This window comes from Oryza glaberrima, chromosome 11 (assembly GCF_000147395.1).
Source record: "Oryza glaberrima chromosome 11, OglaRS2, whole genome shotgun sequence".
Lineage (NCBI taxonomy): Eukaryota > Viridiplantae > Streptophyta > Magnoliopsida > Poales > Poaceae > Oryza > Oryza glaberrima.
The window spans coordinates 1,767,626-1,787,682 of NC_068336.1; the positions used below are offsets into that span (position 1 = coordinate 1,767,626).

The 20,057-nt window shown below is 39.2% G+C and overlaps 4 protein-coding genes across 5 annotated transcripts; 3 read left to right on the forward strand and 1 right to left on the reverse strand.

The window, feature by feature from the left end:
• The first annotated feature begins 452 nt into the window (after window positions 1-452).
• On the forward strand, window positions 453-5,132 carry LOC127755495 (uncharacterized). Of its 2 annotated transcripts, XM_052281167.1 has the most exons (13): window positions 454-788; window positions 1,142-1,239; window positions 1,388-1,470; window positions 1,559-1,685; window positions 2,019-2,082; window positions 2,198-2,295; window positions 2,377-2,461; window positions 2,575-2,698; window positions 3,004-3,105; window positions 3,688-3,752; window positions 4,254-4,335; window positions 4,432-4,511; window positions 4,609-5,132. In XM_052281167.1, exons 1-13 carry the CDS (start codon window positions 571-573, stop codon window positions 4,664-4,666), a joined length of 1,284 nt encoding a protein of 427 aa, XP_052137127.1. In that variant the 5' UTR covers window positions 454-570; the 3' UTR covers window positions 4,667-5,132. The 2 variants fall into 2 exon arrangements, 1 of the variants encoding a protein (XP_052137127.1); XR_008013027.1 differs by lacking the exon at window positions 3,688-3,752 and having other exon boundaries at window positions 453-788; window positions 4,609-4,677.
• Window positions 5,133-5,177: 45 nt separating this feature from the next.
• Window positions 5,178-8,601, reverse strand: LOC127755501 (cytochrome c-type biogenesis ccda-like chloroplastic protein 1). The gene is made up of 11 exons (XM_052281173.1): window positions 8,334-8,601; window positions 8,176-8,231; window positions 7,806-7,933; window positions 7,606-7,691; window positions 7,472-7,503; window positions 7,150-7,311; window positions 6,834-6,906; window positions 6,633-6,733; window positions 6,266-6,358; window positions 6,046-6,092; window positions 5,178-5,567 (listed from the first exon to the last, which is right to left on the reverse strand). Exons 1-11 carry the CDS (start codon window positions 8,581-8,583, stop codon window positions 5,492-5,494), a joined length of 1,104 nt encoding a protein of 367 aa, XP_052137133.1. The 5' UTR covers window positions 8,584-8,601; the 3' UTR covers window positions 5,178-5,491.
• Window positions 8,602-8,908: 307 nt separating this feature from the next.
• LOC127755510 (uncharacterized) lies at window positions 8,909-13,872 on the forward strand. Its single transcript, XM_052281184.1, has 2 exons — window positions 8,909-9,038; window positions 12,877-13,872. Exons 1-2 carry the CDS (start codon window positions 8,948-8,950, stop codon window positions 13,608-13,610), a joined length of 825 nt encoding a protein of 274 aa, XP_052137144.1. The 5' UTR covers window positions 8,909-8,947; the 3' UTR covers window positions 13,611-13,872.
• A 2,002-nt stretch (window positions 13,873-15,874) lies between these two features.
• LOC127755496 (PP2A regulatory subunit TAP46-like) lies at window positions 15,875-20,031 on the forward strand. Its single transcript, XM_052281169.1, has 9 exons — window positions 15,875-16,157; window positions 16,261-16,383; window positions 16,494-16,580; window positions 16,718-16,822; window positions 17,010-17,171; window positions 17,745-17,780; window positions 17,910-17,981; window positions 18,588-18,865; window positions 19,589-20,031. The coding sequence occupies exons 1-9, from the start codon at window positions 15,999-16,001 to the stop codon at window positions 19,821-19,823; spliced, it is 1,257 nt and encodes a 418-aa protein (XP_052137129.1). The 5' UTR covers window positions 15,875-15,998; the 3' UTR covers window positions 19,824-20,031.
• Window positions 20,032-20,057: the final 26 nt, after the last annotated feature.

Sequence of the window (20,057 nt, forward strand, 5' to 3'; positions counted from 1 at the left end):
GATTTCCCATCTTTTCAAAATAAAATAAAAGATGCTTATTTGTGAGATTATTGGTAGTTTACTTTGAGAGGATTTAGCAATAAGGACTAGTTTCAAACTGCCACTGATATTATTAAAAGTTACCGGGCTTACCGCGGGGGTACGGTAATATAAATACCGCGGTAACCTCCTTAAATTCAAATTAATTTTAAAAATAGTTTGAATTTTTGATAAATTTTGCGCGGTTTTATACGGTTTTTCACGGTTACCGTGCGGTAACCGTGCTTACCGCCGAGACGCGGTAACCCCGGCCTCGGCGGTTTGGGAAACCCTGGTACCATCTCACCTTCCCATAGTTCATACTGAGGCCCAAGATAGAGCTAATTCAGCCCATCGTAAGAGATATGAAGGGAGGGAGGAAACAGCGGTTAGATGGATGGATAATCCGATAGGCGACCGAACCAACGGCCCACCGGCTTCCACGTACCCAACCAAACAAGCACCGCGTTGCCTTGCGCCATCCCTGACAGCACAGAGCACTGACACCACTCGGCTATCTCGCCGGAGCGGAGCGGAGCGAGCAAAGAGCCAATGGCCACCGTGGTGAGGGCATGCATGCCGCTGCCACCTGCCGCCGTCGCCTCCTCATCCGCCGCTCCCTCCACGGACGCGCAGGCGCAGAGGAGGTCCTCCTCCTCCAGCGCGCGCGTGCTCGTGCTCGGCGGCACCGGCCGCGTCGGCGGGTCCACCGCCACCGCGCTCTCCAAGCTCCGCCCCGACCTCAACATCCTCATCGCCGGCAGGAACCGGTTGGTGCCCCCTATATGCTATGCCTCCTCCGCACTAGTCTGTTACTCAATTTCCTCGTCTGTTTTAATCTGCAGAATGAATTTACTTCACTTGTGTTGCAATTTCTTACGTTTGAACGAATGCAAACCACACCTAGCCAAGTAGCCATTTTGTAGTTCACTTCAATAGTGGGAACAATTTCTTTCTTCTGTCAATAGCATCCTGGCTGGATGCCTGCAATCTTGTGCAGTTCCATCTGTACAATGAGACGATTATAGTAGCATGACCATTTGTCGAGTATCCTCTTTTTTTTCACTATTGGTGTTTTTTTTTTTTTTTTTTTTTTTTTTTTTTTTTTTTTTTTTTTTGTCAGGGAGAAAGGTGAATCTTTGGCATCTAAACTCGGGGAGGAATCAGAGTTTGTCCAAGTAGATATTCGCGACAGGAACATGCTGGAGGAAATGCTACAGGGTTAGTAATGGAACTACCTGCTTATGTTGTGCTTTTAAGTTGGAACACCGGCCGTATGATTTCAAAAGATTGTTGCAAATATTTTGAAAAGTCATCCACAAACTTCTTCTGATGTTTGACCATTCTAGTTTTTCTTTTTTTGCCCCAGATGTGGATTTAGTTGTTCATGCTGCTGGACCTTTCCAAAGGGAGAATGAGTGCACTGTCCTACAGGCAGCAATAGCGACCAAGGTTAGAAATGTGCAACGCCTGATCATCAAATGCATAAGTTTAATAACACGTTGAAATTAGTGACATCCTTAACTTTTTTTTTTTACAGACGGCATATATTGATGTTTGTGATGATACAGACTATTCGTGGAGAGCAAAGGGTTTCCATGAACAAGCAAAAGATTGCGGTATCCCAGCTATTACAACTGCCGGCATCTATCCTGGAGTGAGCAATGGTCTTACTTCGCATTTCTATCAAACATATCAGTTTACTTTGATATTTTTCAAGTTACACTGTCCAGATATCATCATGTGCTCTTTCACAATTTCCATCAGTACTCATGGATAGTATCCATTGCTCTTTGAGGCAGTTTACATATGTGTAAAATCACCAACTTGATTAGTGTCATGTATTAATATGAAGATTGAAGATATCAAATACATAATAGAGAGTTAGAGACATGATCTAGCAGTAAACTATGAAGACAATGTTTTGATCTAGCTAGGTAAGCTTCATATCTTATTTTTTTGAGTGCTTAGAAATACACTGTTTTCTTCTTTTGGAACAGTGATGGCTGCTGAGCTTGTTCATGCTGCTAGAAGTGAAAATGCTGGTGAACCTGAAAGATTAAGGTTAGGAGTTATTTATTTCCTGGAAAAATTAAAGGTCAAACTAGTCATGAAGTATGGAAAGCGTTGTCGTATTCATCAGAATCTATGCTAGTATGTTGCTAAATCCTTTTTCTAGATTCTTTTATTATACTGCAGGCACTGGTGGTGCTGGGCCAACAATATTAACAACTAGTTTTCTGCTTCTTGCGGAGGATGTAATCGCATATAACAAAGGTACTTTTCAATAATTTATTAGTGCACTTATAGGATTTCTCTATGAGGAAAATCTAAGTTTTGTTCTCATTACAAATTCAGGAGAAGAAATAAAATTGAAGCCCTACAGTGGAGCTCTCAGCATTGATTTTGGCAAAGGGGTTAGGAAGAAAGATGTTTACTTACTGTAGGCACTGAACATTAATTACTTTTTGAGATCTTACCACAATAAGGAAAAACCACTTTGGTTAGAATTCAAAATGGAAGCTAATAAATTTTATATTATGCCACTAATTCCAGGAATTTGCCTGAGGTGAAGAGTGCTTATAAGGTTTTAGGTGTGCCTACTGTCAGTGCTCGCTTCGGTACTGCTCCTTTTTTCTGGAATTGGGGAATGCAGGCCTTCGCAAACTTTTTACCTGTTGTATGTCTTACTTCTCAAATTATGCACTATCAAGTTACTTCTTTCAGACACAACCGGTGCTATTAGTATTCTAGTACTAGTAAACTCTACTAAAAAAATAGAAGTTTTAATTTTTAAGCAACCAATTGCTTACATTTTATTTTATTATTTAATTATGTAGTTGGTGAAATCAACTAATACTATTATTACTGTTAAACCAACATGGTTTGCTTGTTTTCTGCTGAAATCTTAAAAATGGGATAATATTAAACTGGTGATTTGGTGCTAATGCGGATTACACCTGACTGCAACTTGTTCGTGTTCAGGAATTCTTGAGGGATAAAAATAAGGTTCTAAAATTGGTTGGATTTGTTGATCCTTTTGTCCGAGCTATCGATGGTATTGCTGGAGAGCGTGTTTCCATGAGAGTAAGTACCTAAAGCTGTGTTCTGGAGGTGAGGTTGGGAACTCACCTCATGCACACGCAAAATTAATTATTTACTTTTTTTGAAAAAATGGATTAATATGATTTTTTAAAGCAACTTTTGTATAGAAAATTTTTGCCTGTGTGTTTTAGAAGTACTAGTTCCTTCCAAGGCTTCAAGCTGTGGCCAGAACAGGTATTTGAATGCCAGTTTTAAAATATTTGTTCAGCCAATTTTTCTTCAGTTTTTTAAAATAATTTACTTTCTAAACTTTGATTTGATCAATTATAAGATTTGATTTTATCACTTCTTCAAAAAGGGAGCGAAGTATGGACCATGTAACTCTCAATATAGCCATCGATTTCCACAAAATATTTGTCCACTGAGACTATTTTTTTTACTAGTTACTGGCCAAGATTTGTTTCCTTGGTCCAGGTTAGCAGCCTAGAAGCATACTACTTCTAGTATTTTCCTCAAGCCATACCTGGAGTAAGAGTAAATTAATTATACTCAAACTTTGTCCAAAGTTGTATATGTAGCTACTGATCACTACCTTTTGATCAAATTTATTTCATTTATATGCAGGTAGACTTAGATTGTTCAAATGGAAAGAATACTATTGGATTATTTTCTCATAGAAAACTATCTGTGTAAGTAGACACTTCTGCACAAGCAGTTGAGCATTCTCAAGGTCCATTACCTAATTGATATTTACCATATTAGTCATCAAATATCAAGACTTTTTTTAAAAAATAACTATCACATTTTTTGTCCTAGATCGCAGGAAGCTTCACATAGGTGCTCTCTAAATGAGACCCCAGTTTCAAAAACTTACATGCTATGTATAAGAGTTTCCTTTTATTCAAAAAGGGATTCCTGAGAAAACCATGTAAACCTGTCCTCATTTAAAAGCTAACAGGGTATCTACTTCCCAGAGTGATTATTCCTTAACATTTGAATGATGCAGCATTTTTGTAATGCTAACACCCTAAATCCTAGGAATTCATACTCAAAACTTGGAGCGATCTTACTACATGGTTGTTTTGAGAAGTTCCGATTTACTTTGCAGTTTTAAATTTTAAGAACAAACAAAATCATTTGGTACAACTATCTGCATTGCATCTTAGCATTAATTTTTATTGGATTTTCAGATCGGTGGGCTATGCAACAGCAGCGTTTGTTTTAGCAGTTCTTGAGGGCAGCACACAGCCTGGCGTCTGGTTTCCAGAGGAGGTTAGTGGTGCACTAATGGGAGGACAAAATAACACACTAGTCGACACAATATATTGTTTTAATTTTCTAAAATCACCACTTTTATTCATAATGCAGCCAGAGGGAGTAGCAATTGAATCAAGGAAGGTGCTTCTTGAGCGGGCGTCTCAAGGAACAACGATCTTCGTGATGAACAAGTGATGTCCTCTCTGCTCAATTTCAACACCCATTAGTAAGCTAATAATCAATACTGAGTATGCTAGCTGACACAATACCGTAAATTTTGATTGACAGGCCTTCCTGGATGATAGAGACTGATCCAAAGGAAGTTGGCCTGGGAATATATGTGTAGGGAAATAATATGTTTCACTCACTATATAGAAGTTTACAGTTCCTAATTATAATTTTGACGGTGAAATCTTAGCACTTACTACAAAGTTCTTGGGTATGAGCAAGAGCAAGAGCGACAAATAGGACAGGGCAATGAGCAAGTAAAATCTTATCCATTTTCAACCAGGCACCTCTGTCTCTTTTGTTAATCGCACTGTTCTGAATGTGGCTGTAAATAATAGAACGAATTTGTAATGCTCTAAGAGTATGGAGTGGATCATTATCTAAAAAAAAAGAGTATGGAGTGGATGAATGAAATGAATTGGAGCGCAATACAACCAAACGAGGGTTACAGTTTTGATGAAGTATCCTTAGTGCCTGTTATTGTCTTAGCAGAAATGTATTGAGTTTGTGACTTTGTGAGGACTCTAAAGAATTCGTTACATTCCAAGAGCATTAATGCATCCACCGAAATGAATTATCCGTAGCAATTTTGGTCATCGTGTTTAGCATCGACTTGTGCAGTCTGTGAATTGAAGTAGAAGGGCATATATATATTTCTCTGTTCTGCTCTTGCCTCTGTCTACAAAATTCCACGTATTCTTTAAAAGCAACGGAAGCTAAATAACATTTGTGGGAAGGTGTAGGGGGTAAACATCAACTTATCTCGTTCTATACAGATTGCTGAGACTAAGATATCATATATACCTATGTAAGCTACGAAGAGCTGATGATAGTTCGTTAGCATTTTATCATTACCTACTTTACATTTCAACTCTGACATAATTCGCATGTTCAACAATGACGATCCTCGTACTGCAGCTCTTGTCCGACTATGATATGCATTCTACATCACCATTGATGTTGCAGGAAACAGCCTGTCCAGTAGGGTATAAACCCCTCCACCCAGTAGAAATGCACCACTACCAAGCAAATGGCAAATGTTAGCGCAAGGCGTTAATCCAAAAAAAATAAAGTATAAAAGGCAGATTTTTTAAAGAAGGAATGACTTATATTTTTTTAGAGATCTTTCTTTTTGAAAGAACACGAATGCTTCTGAGGAATTGGAACTGTGCAAAGCACATGACAGAATTGTGGCAAGAAGTTTAGAACAATATCTTACAAAAGAATATTAAATGGATGATAAGGTAAATTTGATGTGCTATATTCTCCCAAAAAAGCATGCCAAACAAATGTGATTTCAAGCTCTTTGAACCAAGACAGTGAAATTGTAGCGAATGCTATCAATTAACAAATATGGATTTTCAGTGTTTCCTTTGTAAAAGGTAGTCAAAAAATTATTACTATTCGTACAGATAATTAATTGCAACGTGCAGGTCTTTTGCAATCAAATTACAAACCAGGAACCTCTCAAGATCCAGAAAGAACTAAGGCACATACCTGATTGGGTTTATCCATGCAGAATATCTCCTGAAGGAAAGCAAACTCTACAGAAAGCAAATAATTTATCAGGCACTAAACTTAAAATGAACAGGTGTTGTTGTTCTAGGATTTGCGCTGTTAAACTGTTAGTCAAGTCTAAGTGAGATTTAAAGTTCCATATTTGATGGCACTATCTTATCTATACTTAACAGATGTGTATATCAGAAGACATTTATACCTGCAGTGCTCCAGCAAAAGAAGCTGCAATGAGAAGAGGTGCAACATAGCCAGTTGTATAAGTCAATAACAAACTTCCCCCAACAATCGGATCCTGACAGAAAATGTATCGTAATCAGCATGTCAGAAAATTAATAAATTAGGCCAACATAAACTTCTTGCCAACAATTATGACAGATTGCTAAGTCAAGTGTAAGATATATTAGAAACAAAGAAATCAACATTACTGCATATCATAAGGTATGTGATTCACTAACTTTAGTAATTAAAGACACTATGGTAAAATTTATGACAGTTTTACTGTTTTGAAATTTAAGAAAAAGTAATAAAATATTAATGTAACTTATGAATGTTCCTGTTATGCATACTCTTGAAGTGGCAACATATCCCAGAAGGGTAGCAAGAACAGGTGTACTGCAAGGTGATGCTGCTAATGCAAACGTAAGTCCGGCAAGGTATGCTTGTACACCTATAGGGAAACAGCAAGATATCATTTACCGTAACTGAAATAAACATAATGAGTCATATGGTACTTTGATACAAAATAGAAAATTATGTCAAAGCATTACTGGAAGGGAGGTTAGCTGCAGCAGCTCGAGGGTCATAATCGCTGAAAAATGAGGGAAGTTGTAGCTCAATTACCTGTAAATACAAGATAACCAGCATAGAGAACAGTTTAAGGCAGTGAGCTAATATCTACTATAACAGGAGTGATACACATTTCATTGAAATAAATTACCATCGCAGCAAAGGATTTACAACTATTTATAAAAGGAAAACCATCAAATCAATCGATACTTGATTTGAATTGTGGCAACAAGTTAGCTTGAAAAATTAATTGGCATGCTCCGCTTTATGAGTTTTCACATTGGATCATGAATTTACCTCAAGAAGGTTCAATCCCATGATAACTGCTAACCCTGAAGCAGCCACTGGAAGTCCTTGTCCTACCTGCCCATAGGCCTTTCCAGCAAAAGAAGCAGCAACACCAAGGATGGCTAAGGTTGTTGCCAATCCTAATGAAAAAGCAACTGAATTTCCAACAACCTAATATATAGAATGGAAACATATCAATTTACATCAAGAATAACATGGATGAAGTTTGTTTTTTCTACATGGTGAATGGATGTTATGACATACTATGAGGTTTTGGGTATACATGTTCTATTTAATTTCTATAAGTTATTTTATAAATAACAGAATATACCTCAGATCGATCTTTGCCCGAGCCAAAAGCACCTGAAAGATTTTAAAGAATGTGTCATCAGATCAGTGCCATCAATTATAACTGATCCCGGGCAACAAAAAAACAGCATCTCAAAAGGTAGTCGCTATACTTACCTATATATCCTAGAGTCAATGGCAGAACACTGAGTGTACAAGGAGACAAACTAGTTACAAGTCCAGCACCGAAAATTACAGCCAAGCTAATAGAGAAACATGTCAGAAAAGAGATGGACAGAAACATAAAATATAATGAAAGAAAGTAAGTAAACAGATTCTGTCTATAGGCAATTGACTGCAGGGGCCGAAAAGCTAACCTAGTGAAACTAAGAGCAGACAGCTGATCCTGAACAGCTTCGTTGGCTTGCTGACCCGCTGAATATAGCAAATTTCCAAACCAATCTCCAACGCTAAGGTCAGCCAAAGCAAGTCCAGATGACCCTAGCTGATCACAATAAAATTTTATGCATGTATTAGCTATATGCCCTCACAATGTAATAAAAAGGAATATACGATATTGCTCTTTCCTATGACAGATAACTACACTGCTGACTACAATTCACAATTGTTTCTACGCAGTAGTACAATTTGACATGTTAAAATCACAACTTGACACAGGCATCACGAAATCTTTTGTGATCAGCAAGAAGGGGACAGAAAATTCGAAGGCACATAGTGCTCCCTCACCAGAGAATCCCCAATTTCTGTAGCATTTGCAGCGCCAGCAGCAACCAGACTCCCCACTGAGACCAAGAAACACCACTCACTAACGTCAGAGACATTTCATCAAACAGATTGCCAGCGATAGAACACATGAAGGGAGCAGTCAACAGCTAACACTCTACCCGCCACGGTCGCCAGCAGCATGGGGCGCTGGCGGACGAGAGAGCACCTCGCCGCGGCCTCCAATCTCGCTCCACGAATCGCTGCCTTGGAAACCGAGCTCCCGCGCTCGCGGGGCACACCCACGAGCACACCCGTACCAGGGGACGAGGAGGTGGAGGGCTTGGAAGCAGAAAACTGCGCCGGGAGGCATGGGCGGCAGGTGGAGGTGGTGCTACTGACGGGGCGCGCGGCCATGGCGACGCAGAGCATGGAGGAGTGGAGGGAGAAGAGGGAGAAGAGACGCTGCTGCTTGGGTCAAAGGGAGAAGAAGGCCACACGCCCGCGAGGAGACGTATAGCCTTCGATGGGCCGGGGGCCCACGAGTCAGTGCGACGCAAGCAGCTTCATCTTTTGGCTTCATTTAAAGCTATAGCTTTCTCCGGCAAGCCGTCGCCTCAGCTCATCTCACTGTTTGCGAAATTGCGGCGGCGGCGCCCAATCTCGCGGTGCAGGGGCGGCGCCTAGTTCCATGGCGAGATAGCATTCCGGTTTGCCTGAGGAGATTGCCGTCGAGAGCGAGAGAGAGCATCGGCGAATCATTTTGAGTCTGGTGTTCCTCCTCTTCCTCCCGGCGATGGGGAATTGGAATCACCATCGGCGGCCATGGTACAGGAGGACCCGCCACGACCGCGCTCCACGACCGCCTTCCCCTCCTCCTGATCTCGGTATGGATGACTGATTTGCTTGTTCTGTTCCCTTTGTTTATATGGATTGGATTGCGTTTTTGTATGATTCGATTAAGTTCAGGTGGTGATTTGTTAGGCGATAATAGGGTTAGAAATTTTTAAATCTAGATATCTAGGTCAGTAGGTCTGGTAATGTCGGCTAATCTTTTTCTGTGGATTGGAATTCTAGGAATCGACATGAATATCATTCTACCCATCCTAAGAATGCACAACCGTCGTAGATAGTGGACTGTCTGCTTAGAACCAGAGTTGCTACGGCAAATTTCTTTACCAATAGTCTTATTGTTTGTCTAATTTGTCTTAGTATTTCAAAATGTGGTGCTTAAATGTCAGAAAGTTCTAGTTTTGTTCAACTACCAAGTATCAATTTGTCGTTTGAGCTGTAATGGTATGGCAGTTTGCCAACTACTAATGTGCAAACTTTGTACATACAAGTTGGTCATTTGATCCAACCACACAGTAAGCACAGTGTGTCATCTGTTCCGACAAGAATATGTAACGGAAATAGTGGTGATGTATTTCTAGATTAGGATATTCTCCGCTTCCCGCCAAAATAATATACAACGGCCTAATGGAAATTGTAATAATTTAGGATGGTCTTTGCTTCCCACTAAAATTTAAAACACCGCCTCTCCTTATCCACTAGAAGAAATATAAATGCTGAAACATAGCCAGGGTGCACCACTTCTGTACTTGAATCTTGCTAGACGCCAACCTGCCACCTAGCATGGTTGCCATTCAGGCCAACTATTGCTAACTAGGAACTAGACACCACCATGTTACCCCGTCACCCACTTAGCACCTTTTTGAACACTACTAAATTGCCCTAGCTCATTTCGTTATTACATGGGGGGTTCCAACTCACCTGGACCTTAATGTGGCATGACTAGGAGCCTAGCCTAGAAAATTTTTTTTAGAGCAAGGGCCATTCCCACATTTCCATTAACAGAAATGCAGCTACAGAATTCGGGAAAACATAAAAGGAAACCACCAACTATCCTGATAGAGTTTACATTGGTCAATTTGGGTTGGGTGTCAACACACAACCCCCTAATTGCCAGCAGCCAGCACAAAGTAAAGACACAGGGAGCCACTCTAGGGACTCAGCCAAACAGAACCCAGCAAAAAAGCTCAACCCAGATCAAAAGCCCACCCTACTAAGAGACTTCCAGTTTTTTGTCAACAGTGAGAAGAATGGGGTCAATGCTTCAGGTGAATTGAAAGCAGAGCACATCATGCTAAGAAATCAAACTCCAGAGTGAAGCCTTCCAGCCACTTCATCCCAGCCCTCCAACCGAACCTCGTGTTGAAGATGTCATTTACAAATTGCTTTAGGAGCTGCCCCCCCCCCCCCCCCCCCCCACAGCAGCCTTCTTCGCTCTTCCTCCTGCATCTGCAAATCAGCCCAACATGTAATCCAATGACGCATAATAAATCAAATCTGTGGGATCTCCAGGAAGTTGTTTCTTAAAACAAGCAGAATTTCTTGTTTTCGAAATGACCCATAAAATAGCAGCCACACCAACCCAAATGAGATGTTTCATGTTTTTCTGAAAGCTCTACATCCAACGATGATTTACGTCTCTAAAAGGTTTCAAGTTAAAGGCTACAAACAACATTCTAGATCAGTTTTGCAATTCGGCATTCGATAAAAAGGTGTTGCATTGATTCTGCTGTATCACATAATTGACAAAATTTATCCCCCTTCTACCAACCTCTTCTAATTAAATTATCTTTTGTTAGTATACTGTTTCTCAAAATAAGCCACAGGAACACTTCGATTTTTCAAGGGGATCTTGAATTTCCAGATTTCCTATGTGAAAAATGAATGTGTATTTTCATATCTTTGTAAAAATATTTAACAGTGAATTACTCTATCTGCTTTTGACACATCAAAAGTTAAGCTGATCTGAGTAAGCTTACCCTAGGAAATGGAAGGCGGAGTTATGTTATTATGATCATACAAGTTATTTCTCTAAAATTAGGATAATTCTAGAAGCTTCAAAATAGTAAAACCACATTAACACAAATGCAAAAAAGTACAATAATGTTGGTACTAAAGAAGGCTTGTCTTTTGAGGATGTCAAGGATAGGAGATTAAGGGAATTGTCCTCTGTAATGGCGTTGCTTTGCATTAGCCATATCACAGCCATCTGGTTGAGGTTGTACTTAATGGAGAAAGAAAACAAAGCGCTGTACTTACTGCACATTTCTTTAGAAAAATGAGGAGCCACAAAATATTAAGTTGACTATCAATAACTTCTTATGTGGGCTTAACATTTTTTTCCTCAAGCGGCAGGATCCTAAATCTATGATATACTTGAGGAAACATTGTTGGTACTTGGTATTAAAATAAACTATTAGGTAACTGACATAGCCATGAAAGGTGCAATTGTGTGGCGACAAAGGAGCATCCATTAGAAGGAATGCTAGTATTTTAGGATTGAACCCTTTTATCTAGTACTTTGAATGATTCTTCTGTTTAGTCTGTTATGAAAGTAACTGTTGGGTGTCTTTTTTTTTACATACTTTTAGAAGAGATGCTGCTATTTCAGGCGATTTTTAAAATCTGTATTTGATTTCTAAATCTGTACAGTGGTGTTCAGATGGTGATTTGTTAGGGAAGACTCGGGTTGGAAAATTTTCGATCTAGATATCTAGGTCTAGTACTTTCTTGTTGGCTGACGATTTTCCTGTGGATTGGAGTTCTCGGAATGGGCATGAATATCATTTTGTTTCCTGCCACCCTAAGAATGACACAACTGTCGTAGATGGTGGACTGTCCTGTACTGTGTGATGCAGTCAATTTAAGCTTAGAACCAGAGTTGCTACTGCGACTTCCTTTACCATTAGGCTTATTATTGTTGGTCTAATTTGTCTTACTATTTGAAAAGGTACCCAAATGTCAGAAAATGCTAGTTTTATTTGACTAGCAAGTATCAGTTCATAGTTTGAACTGTAATGGTATTGCAATAAGCAAACTAATCCCTCTGTTTTTTTATTTGACTTTGGTTAGTTCAACTTCAAATAAAAAAAAAAAGAGGGAGCACTTGTGTGCGCATATCTTCAGAAAAAATGAGGAGACACAAAATGTTAAGTTGGCTATTGATAACTTCTTATGTGGCCATTACATTTTTTCCTCAAGCAGCCGGATCCTAAATCCATGATATGCGTAAGGAGACATTATTAATTGCTATTAAAAATAAACTATTAGATAACTGACATAGTCATGAAAGGCACAGTTGTGTGGCGACAAAGGAGCATCCCTTAGAAGCTACTCCCTCCGTCCCATAATATAAGGGATTTTGAGTTTTTGCTTGCAATGTTTGACTGCTCGTCTTATTCAAATTTTTTTGAAATTATTATTTATTTTATTTGTGACTTACTTTATTATCTACAGTATTTTAACCACAACTTTTCGTTTTTTATATTTGCAAAAAAAATTTGAATAAGACGAATGGTCAAACGTTGCAATCAAAAACTCAAAATCCCTTATTGTGGGACGGAGGGAGTAGTGTTTTAGTACTGAACCCATTTATCCAGTACCTTGAATGGTTCTTCTGTTTAGCCTGTTAGGAAAGTAACCGTTGGGTACTTTGGTGTCTTTGTTTCCCATACTTTTAGAAGGGATGCTGGTATTTTGGGATTTGACCCGTCCAAAATCTGCAGGTGATTTCTAATCTGTACAGTAGTCTTAAGCAATCTAGCCAGAAAATTTTTGTATATGTTATTTGTTTGTATAAACATTTTAGAATTCATCATCTCCCTGCATTTTTATGCTGCTACAATGAATCTGATATTGCTTTCGTATTTACAGGACACAATTGCCACCCAATCCCATTATGGGAAAGGGAATTTTGCATTTATGTTGGCGGCATTTCTTGGCACAGGTTCTGTGACAACAAGAGATATGTCTGCATGTATAAGAACATAGAGCAATGGGATGACTCAGAAGCCTTTGATAATTTTAAGAATGCAAAGGCTAGATTCTGGGCTAATTACCATGGTCAACCTTCAGACATATCTTTGCCAGACCCTGATATGTATATTGACAAGGTTGACCACAATAGCAAGATCGACCCTGAGTTGATAGCTGACCTGAATATGGTACGGTTACCATTCGAGATGGATGATGAGTTACTCCCAGCTGATGGATTGGGCAGCACTGATACAGATAACAAGTGCCAGCAGAGGCAGAACCAATCTAGAAACTGGGACATCTATGTAGAAAAGCCCACCGAAGTTAACAAGTGGGAGCAAGATTCAAGATCCAACATGGACTGGGGAACAAAGCATGAATCTTGGAATGAGTGGAGTAAAAATTGCTCTGGTTGGGGGAGTGCCTTGGCGGATTCTAGTTGGGGCAATTGGAATAATAGTAACAATCATCATTCATCAAATAACAGGGCTAGCTTCAATGGGATCAACAGGAATAGATACCAGGACCCAAGCAGCATATCTGGAAGGAAAAGGAATAGTGGTGGGTACATTCAGCAAAGAAACAGTAGACAGAGAAACCAGATTGAGGGCTACCAAGGAAGTAGATGGTGAGACCCTAAAGAAAAGAACATCTCTTTACATAATAGTGTAAATGGCCACACAATAGAATGTGGCTTCTTAGTTAGTAGTTTGAAAGATTGGATGAGAAATGAATCCTTGTGATCTTTTTGTCTGGAGCAGTTGGCAATACTTAGCAGTTTGAACAATTATACATGTAAAGAGATGTTTGAGTTATTTTTCCTGTTAGTCTATGGAAAGAAAGTTTCTTCATGTTGTTTGAAACATTTTGTTTTTGGGTAATGGAAGCAGAATGCTGCCATTTCGTTGTAAAGGTGATCACCATAAGTTAGTTGCTTTTTTCCTTTCTTTCTTTCTTTCTTTCTTTCAAGTTCCATGAATATGTGGTTTGGTCAAGTGAAACATAGAATTCATGTACTAGTAGCATGTTAGTACTAACATATACTCCACTGATAAATTGATAATTCGTGTCTACTGCTAATAAAAGATACTCATAACTAGATGAAAGAGTTTAGTACAGTACGTGTTACTAGCATACTATGTTACTAACATAAATTTTATTACAACTATTAAACACAAATTTGTGTGCAATTGTACTCATAACCATAAGTTTTCTTTCATCTGATTAATATGTTAACCATAAGTGTATTCACAACTTTCAAGGGTTAATACCAGGTTCATCACATAGTGTTCTTCACACTTTCCTTAAAAAAGTGTTGTTCACATGCACGCACACTCACTCTTCCACACACATACACGCACACATACACAAAAACTTCCACACACATATATTCTCTCGCAAAAAACGATGATCTTTGGAATGATCGATGCTAAAACGGGGGGTTTTAACAAAAATAATACTTCATCTATTTTATATTGTAAGTCACTTTGATTTTTTAGTTAAACCTTTTAAAGTTTGATTAATTTATAAAAATATATAGAAATATTGTAAGAAAACAAATATATTTTTAAAATATATTTAATGTCATAAACTAATTTAGCATTATAGATGTTGCTAAGTTTTTATATAAATTTAGTTTGAAAAAAAGTTAAAAAGATCTATAACATGAAATGGAGTTAGTGGAATTGTTGTGTTCCTTAGGGTGAAAACAAACCACAAGGGGTGTTTTGCAAAAACTAGGGGAAAATGCTTGCAGTCGAACGTCTGACGCACCAAACAAAATTGGACGTGATCTGCTCACGACCTACATACTATATGTCTGCTCTCTTATCTTTTCTCTTAGCCTACTTCATGGTTGCACATTTCTCTCTCTTTCTCTTACTTTTCTCCTTAGTACTTCACTCTTCACTCTAACATATAAGTGTGCATGCATGTAAAAAAAAAGGGCTATGTATGCATTACTGCATTAGTAACTTCAAACTATTTTTCTCCTAAAATATTTATTAAATCTACAATCTGATTACACTATTATATCCGTTGTAATTAAATCTTTACAATAAGATCTTAGTTGATTACATTTTGATAAAAAATAAATAAGAAGAACAAAACACTGTTAAATCCTAATTGAAACATTTTTATTCTATATATGAAACATCGAGTTATAAGTGTTGCAACACCGTATCTATTTATTGAGACACTAAAAAAACGCCGGTGCAACATTTACGTTGAATTAGTGAAACATTAGAAAATACTTATTGAAACATCTAAATAATATCACGTGCAATATTTATAAAGATCTACTGCAACATAAAACTTAAAATGTGCAACATAGTCAAATTCCAATTGAAATATTTATTTCTCACACGTGAAACATCCAAGTTCAAACGGTTGAAACATTTATTTTTTTTCTCAGAATATAATGATGTGATATCTTGTTATATAGATTTAATTACAACGAATACAATAGAGAAATCGGATTGTAAATTGGATAAATGGTTCTCGAGAAAAAAAAAGTTTGAAGCATGTCACTATCCATGTACCTCTCATTTGGTACTGAGCATGCACAGTTAAACTTTTCTTGTTGCTGTTCTTCTCTACATGCGCATGTAATAGTTCTTTTAATCGGATGGACATAAAGGGATGGATGTGGATTCAACAATAGAATAGGCGTCCGACAAAAACAATAGCATCGGACGTCCGATCCGTAGTCGTCTCCAAAACTAGGATAACCTTTGTGAAAAAAATAGCCCGAAACAGGGGTTTTTCTGTAAACATTACTGCCGCCCGTCAGTGCGCGGAACACAGCGATTTCTGCCGTTGGATCGATCATCAACGGCCCATCGAGCACCTCCGGCCGAGCCCCGCCTCCCCGTCAACAAATCCGGCCGCCTCCGCCCTTCCCGACGTTTCCAGTTTCCCTTCCTTCCTTCCTCCGCGTCGCTTCCCTTCCTTCGCGCGGCGCTGCTCCGGTAGGGTTTTAGCCGGCGATCTCTCCCCTCTCGCGCGCTCGGCGACTGAGAATGGTCGAGGTGGAGGAAGTCAGCAACAAGATGCAGGCGCAGATGCGCCTCCACCCCGCCGCGGCGGCGGAGGAGGAGGACGCCGACCTCCCGCTCCCCGCCCTCTTCGACAAGGCGTCCCACCTCCACTCCCTCGCCTCCAGCTCCTCCCTCGACCAGGTTTTCCTTCGATTCACCCCCCTTTCTCCTCATCCCCATCAACCCTCTCGTGGCGGTTTTGTGCGAGCGCTCACTGTGATTGCTTGGTTTGGGATATTTGCAGGAAGGGATCCGCAAGGGGGTCGACCTGCTGCGGCGGTGCGACGAGATGGTCAGTAAGCTCGGCCTCTTCTCCTCCAACGAGACAAAGGATGACGTCTCCACCGCCAACCTCAAATACCTACTCGTATGTTTGTTTCCTGCACTATATCTGCGTTTATCTCCATTTCTCTTACCGTATCATGTTTGTGCATCTGTGACGTGGTTATATCTGTGATTCCGATTGATTTTCTTCAGGTACCGTACTACCTTGGGGAAATGACTGAAAGGGTAGCGCAGGAAGATCGGATCCCAGTCCTTAAGGCGTCGCAGGATCATTTGAAGGTTATATCAGTTTGTCCTGTCACATTTAGTTGATTTGGTGCATATTTGTCATGTCTTTCTTATGCCCTTTTCAATTGGGAGCACTCTGTCATCACAACACTCATGTTTCTCATGTTTTAATCACTACGGTTACGCAGGAATTCATTTCTATCTGTGAAGCACTGGAGCTTATATCAGAGGATGAGCTTGAAATATCTAGGCAGAAGCAACCTGATACCATGGCAAATCGAAGAGCACAGAAGGTGAGCCTTGACGAAATATTTTTCTCGAATATGTTAAAGGGGTCATCAATCATTCTGCAATTTACAAACACAATAAGCTGGGATCCAAATCTATTATTGAGACTGCAAAATCTGGGACTCATAATCTGCTTGACCTTTTCCAAAGTCGGTTAATTTCCACTCTAATTTTCTTGTTTGCCGAACCTAGGTTGCACAGTTCAAGCGCCAAAAGGCTGCAGAAACAAAGCTCCTAGAAATCAAGGAGAGGAAAGAAAGGCGTAGGCGGTCATTGAGAGCAGCTGCTTTATCAGCTCCTATTGAAGCTGGGGAGGAAGATGCTTTTGAGGATGATGGAGAGGAAGAAAGAGAGGTTAGCAGTTAGCACCAGGCATTTAGAACCCATTTACGTAGCAAATCTGATCTTGTTTACCAAATGGAAACATCGTGATATATTCTTAAATTACCACATAGCATATTTGAAAATACCCCAAACTAAAATTAGCTACAATGTACTAGAAGTGGAAGAAGAATATTTACTTTTTCCAGAAAAGAGAAGGAAAGGAAAGGCTTTGTTCTGTTCAATAAAAGATGGAATTTGACAAATTTGATGATTCAAGATAAGTTTTAAAAAATCCCATAGGGAACTGATCACATTTCCTTAATTGACCCATTTTTGTTCAAATGAAACACACAGCGTATTTATTCTGTACTGGCAGATTGTCACCACCAATCTTTTTCCTGTAACAATATGATGCTCATTGCCTTTCCTGTGCTTTTTATATACGGTCTCTTACTTTTGTGGGCAATCAACCCTTTGGGATCTGTCGATGTGTACTTCCAAAGTTTGGGTTCCATGCCATGCCTGTCATAACTCCCTTTGATGTACAAATGATAAACGGTTATGCCGTGGTTTTGATTCTTTTTTTTTTGTTCTATGTTGCAGGCATGGTTAGCTACTATCTCATTGGCTCTATGCAAGGTTTGTGTTTTATGGGCAAGAATGATTCTCTTATACTGCTTGGGATGTTTATTTGCATTCTTTTAAGCTACTGTGCTCGCTTTGGTTATCCTGATCATCAGACGCACTCATTTCTACTTCATTTTATAGGCTTTTGACCTTCTTGACATGTTAAAGAAGGAAGAAGAAATGCTTCTGGCAGTAAAAGAAAGGAAAGCGAAGGTAAAACAAATGAATAAAGTTTGCCAATTTCTCGTCAATAGTATCTTTGGTTGATCCTTTCCAGTATCATATTGGCCTTTTAACTTTTCTTCTATAACCGTTCTGTACATTTCTGGTTGTGTTTTTACTGATACAATTATTGAACTTCGCTTTGCCTTGAGCTTATGTTGTAGTAGAGCTTACCTTCACCAAGTAGACCATGACCAAGTAGGTAGCTGGATAGTTGTATACAGTAATTCTGTTTGAAAAAAATTATACACCGGATTCTGAGTTAGGAGATACAATTAAATTAATTGTCATAATATGATAATAACTTGCCATTGCAAGTATTTCATCACACTTCTCTCTCTCTCTCTCTCTCTCTCTCTCGGTGTCTGCAGAGTGCTGAGTGTTTTGTTGTTACTACATGCAAGTAATATTAGATGTTTGATTTTGTTTTCATGATCCTTTTATAGCACTCGATGGTAGATGTTCTACCGTAAGAAAAAAACAATTAGATTTTTTTTTATCTTTGCTTCCTTTGTGTTGCATGTCTGTTTCAATAAATTCTGCACTTACATGGAGGTTTCCTAGTAATGAAATAATTTCCTGCTTATGATGTTTTAGGATGGTAATGCATTTGCTCGTGAAATGCTTGATGAACGTACAAAAAGGGCTGAAGCATGGCACCATAATGCTGCCAACCGTGCACCATACTCCAAACCAGCTGATCCAATCACTTGTGCAACATTTGCTCAAGATGTCATTGAAGGTAGAGCAAGTGTTTCACAAGCACATGAGCACAAACACCAGCCGCTGATATTTGGCCCTGCAAGTCTTGTTGGTGGAGGACTAACCAGTGAAAGAGAGAGAATGGCAGCACAAGTTTTTCAGCCAAGTTACAGGTATGCTTTAAAATACTACTACATACCTGGCTGAAACTGCACTGCTTCTTTTTATTGTGATGGTGAACTTCGGTTATGGCAGAATGTGGAGGGGCATTATTTGTGGCAACCTTTAATGCATCATACTAGTCATACTTTGATATATTTGTAGGAACTTTGACCTCCTTTTTCGTTGAGCATTACTCGATGAGCAAATTATTTCTTGGTAAATTTGTAAAGTGGTCCTTTACATTGTATTTGCTTCACCACATTAGTATGTGACCATGTTTATTCAATCGTAGGTGTTTCCTTGTCCTGTTGTTGCATGTTCTGCCATAAGTCCGTGACAAATTCGTGGTTTACACTGTTGATATCATTCATTTTTTTCATGCTGGAAAGGCACCATGTTTAAATTTGCTATTCAGTGCAATACTAGATTCACTGACAATAAACTGTTGTCTTGTACTCTGTTGTGACTACGAACACTTGGTGCAATCGTATAGATGCTGAGATAGTGATTTGTAGGTGTGACCTTATGTTTAGTCATAATCTATGAAAAATTCCAAGAAATGATACTATTCTGCTGCAATTTCTACATTTGCTCATAAAAAACATTAGATTTCCCCTGCAGCAATTAAGTGTTGAGCTATAGATCATCTCTATTAAAGTGATCTTGCATTGTTCAGTCCTAAAAGTTAGTGAAAATATGCATATGAGACTATCCTTTGATCCAATAATTCTTAGGTTGCCAACTATGAGCATAGAAGAAGCTGGCTTACGTGAGATGAAAATGATGGAGAAATGGCAAGAAAGAACTGCCAAGATGATTCAAGAATCAAACTCCGCATGGCACAAGGATGGCAGTCGGTCAGCCCAAGAGGACGAGGACGCCGAAGAGGAGAAAGCAAGAGGATGGGATGACTGGAAGGACGATAACCCTCGTGGTGCAGGCAACAAGAAGCTCACTCCCTGTGGCTAAATTATATGCTATGGCAATTCTATTGAACTTAGATCTGAAACTGAAGCTCGTGTAAAAATATGTGGTTTTTACTAACTTTCCTTACTGCGGCATTTGTTGATTGCTGAGTAAAAATGTGTTCCATATGTATATTATAATTGTGCATGGTTTCCTTCTGCCAATATATGGGCAACCAAGTAATGCCAGAAAAGCTGATTTGAGAAGCAAACATACTTGCTTGGTACAAGGATGTCA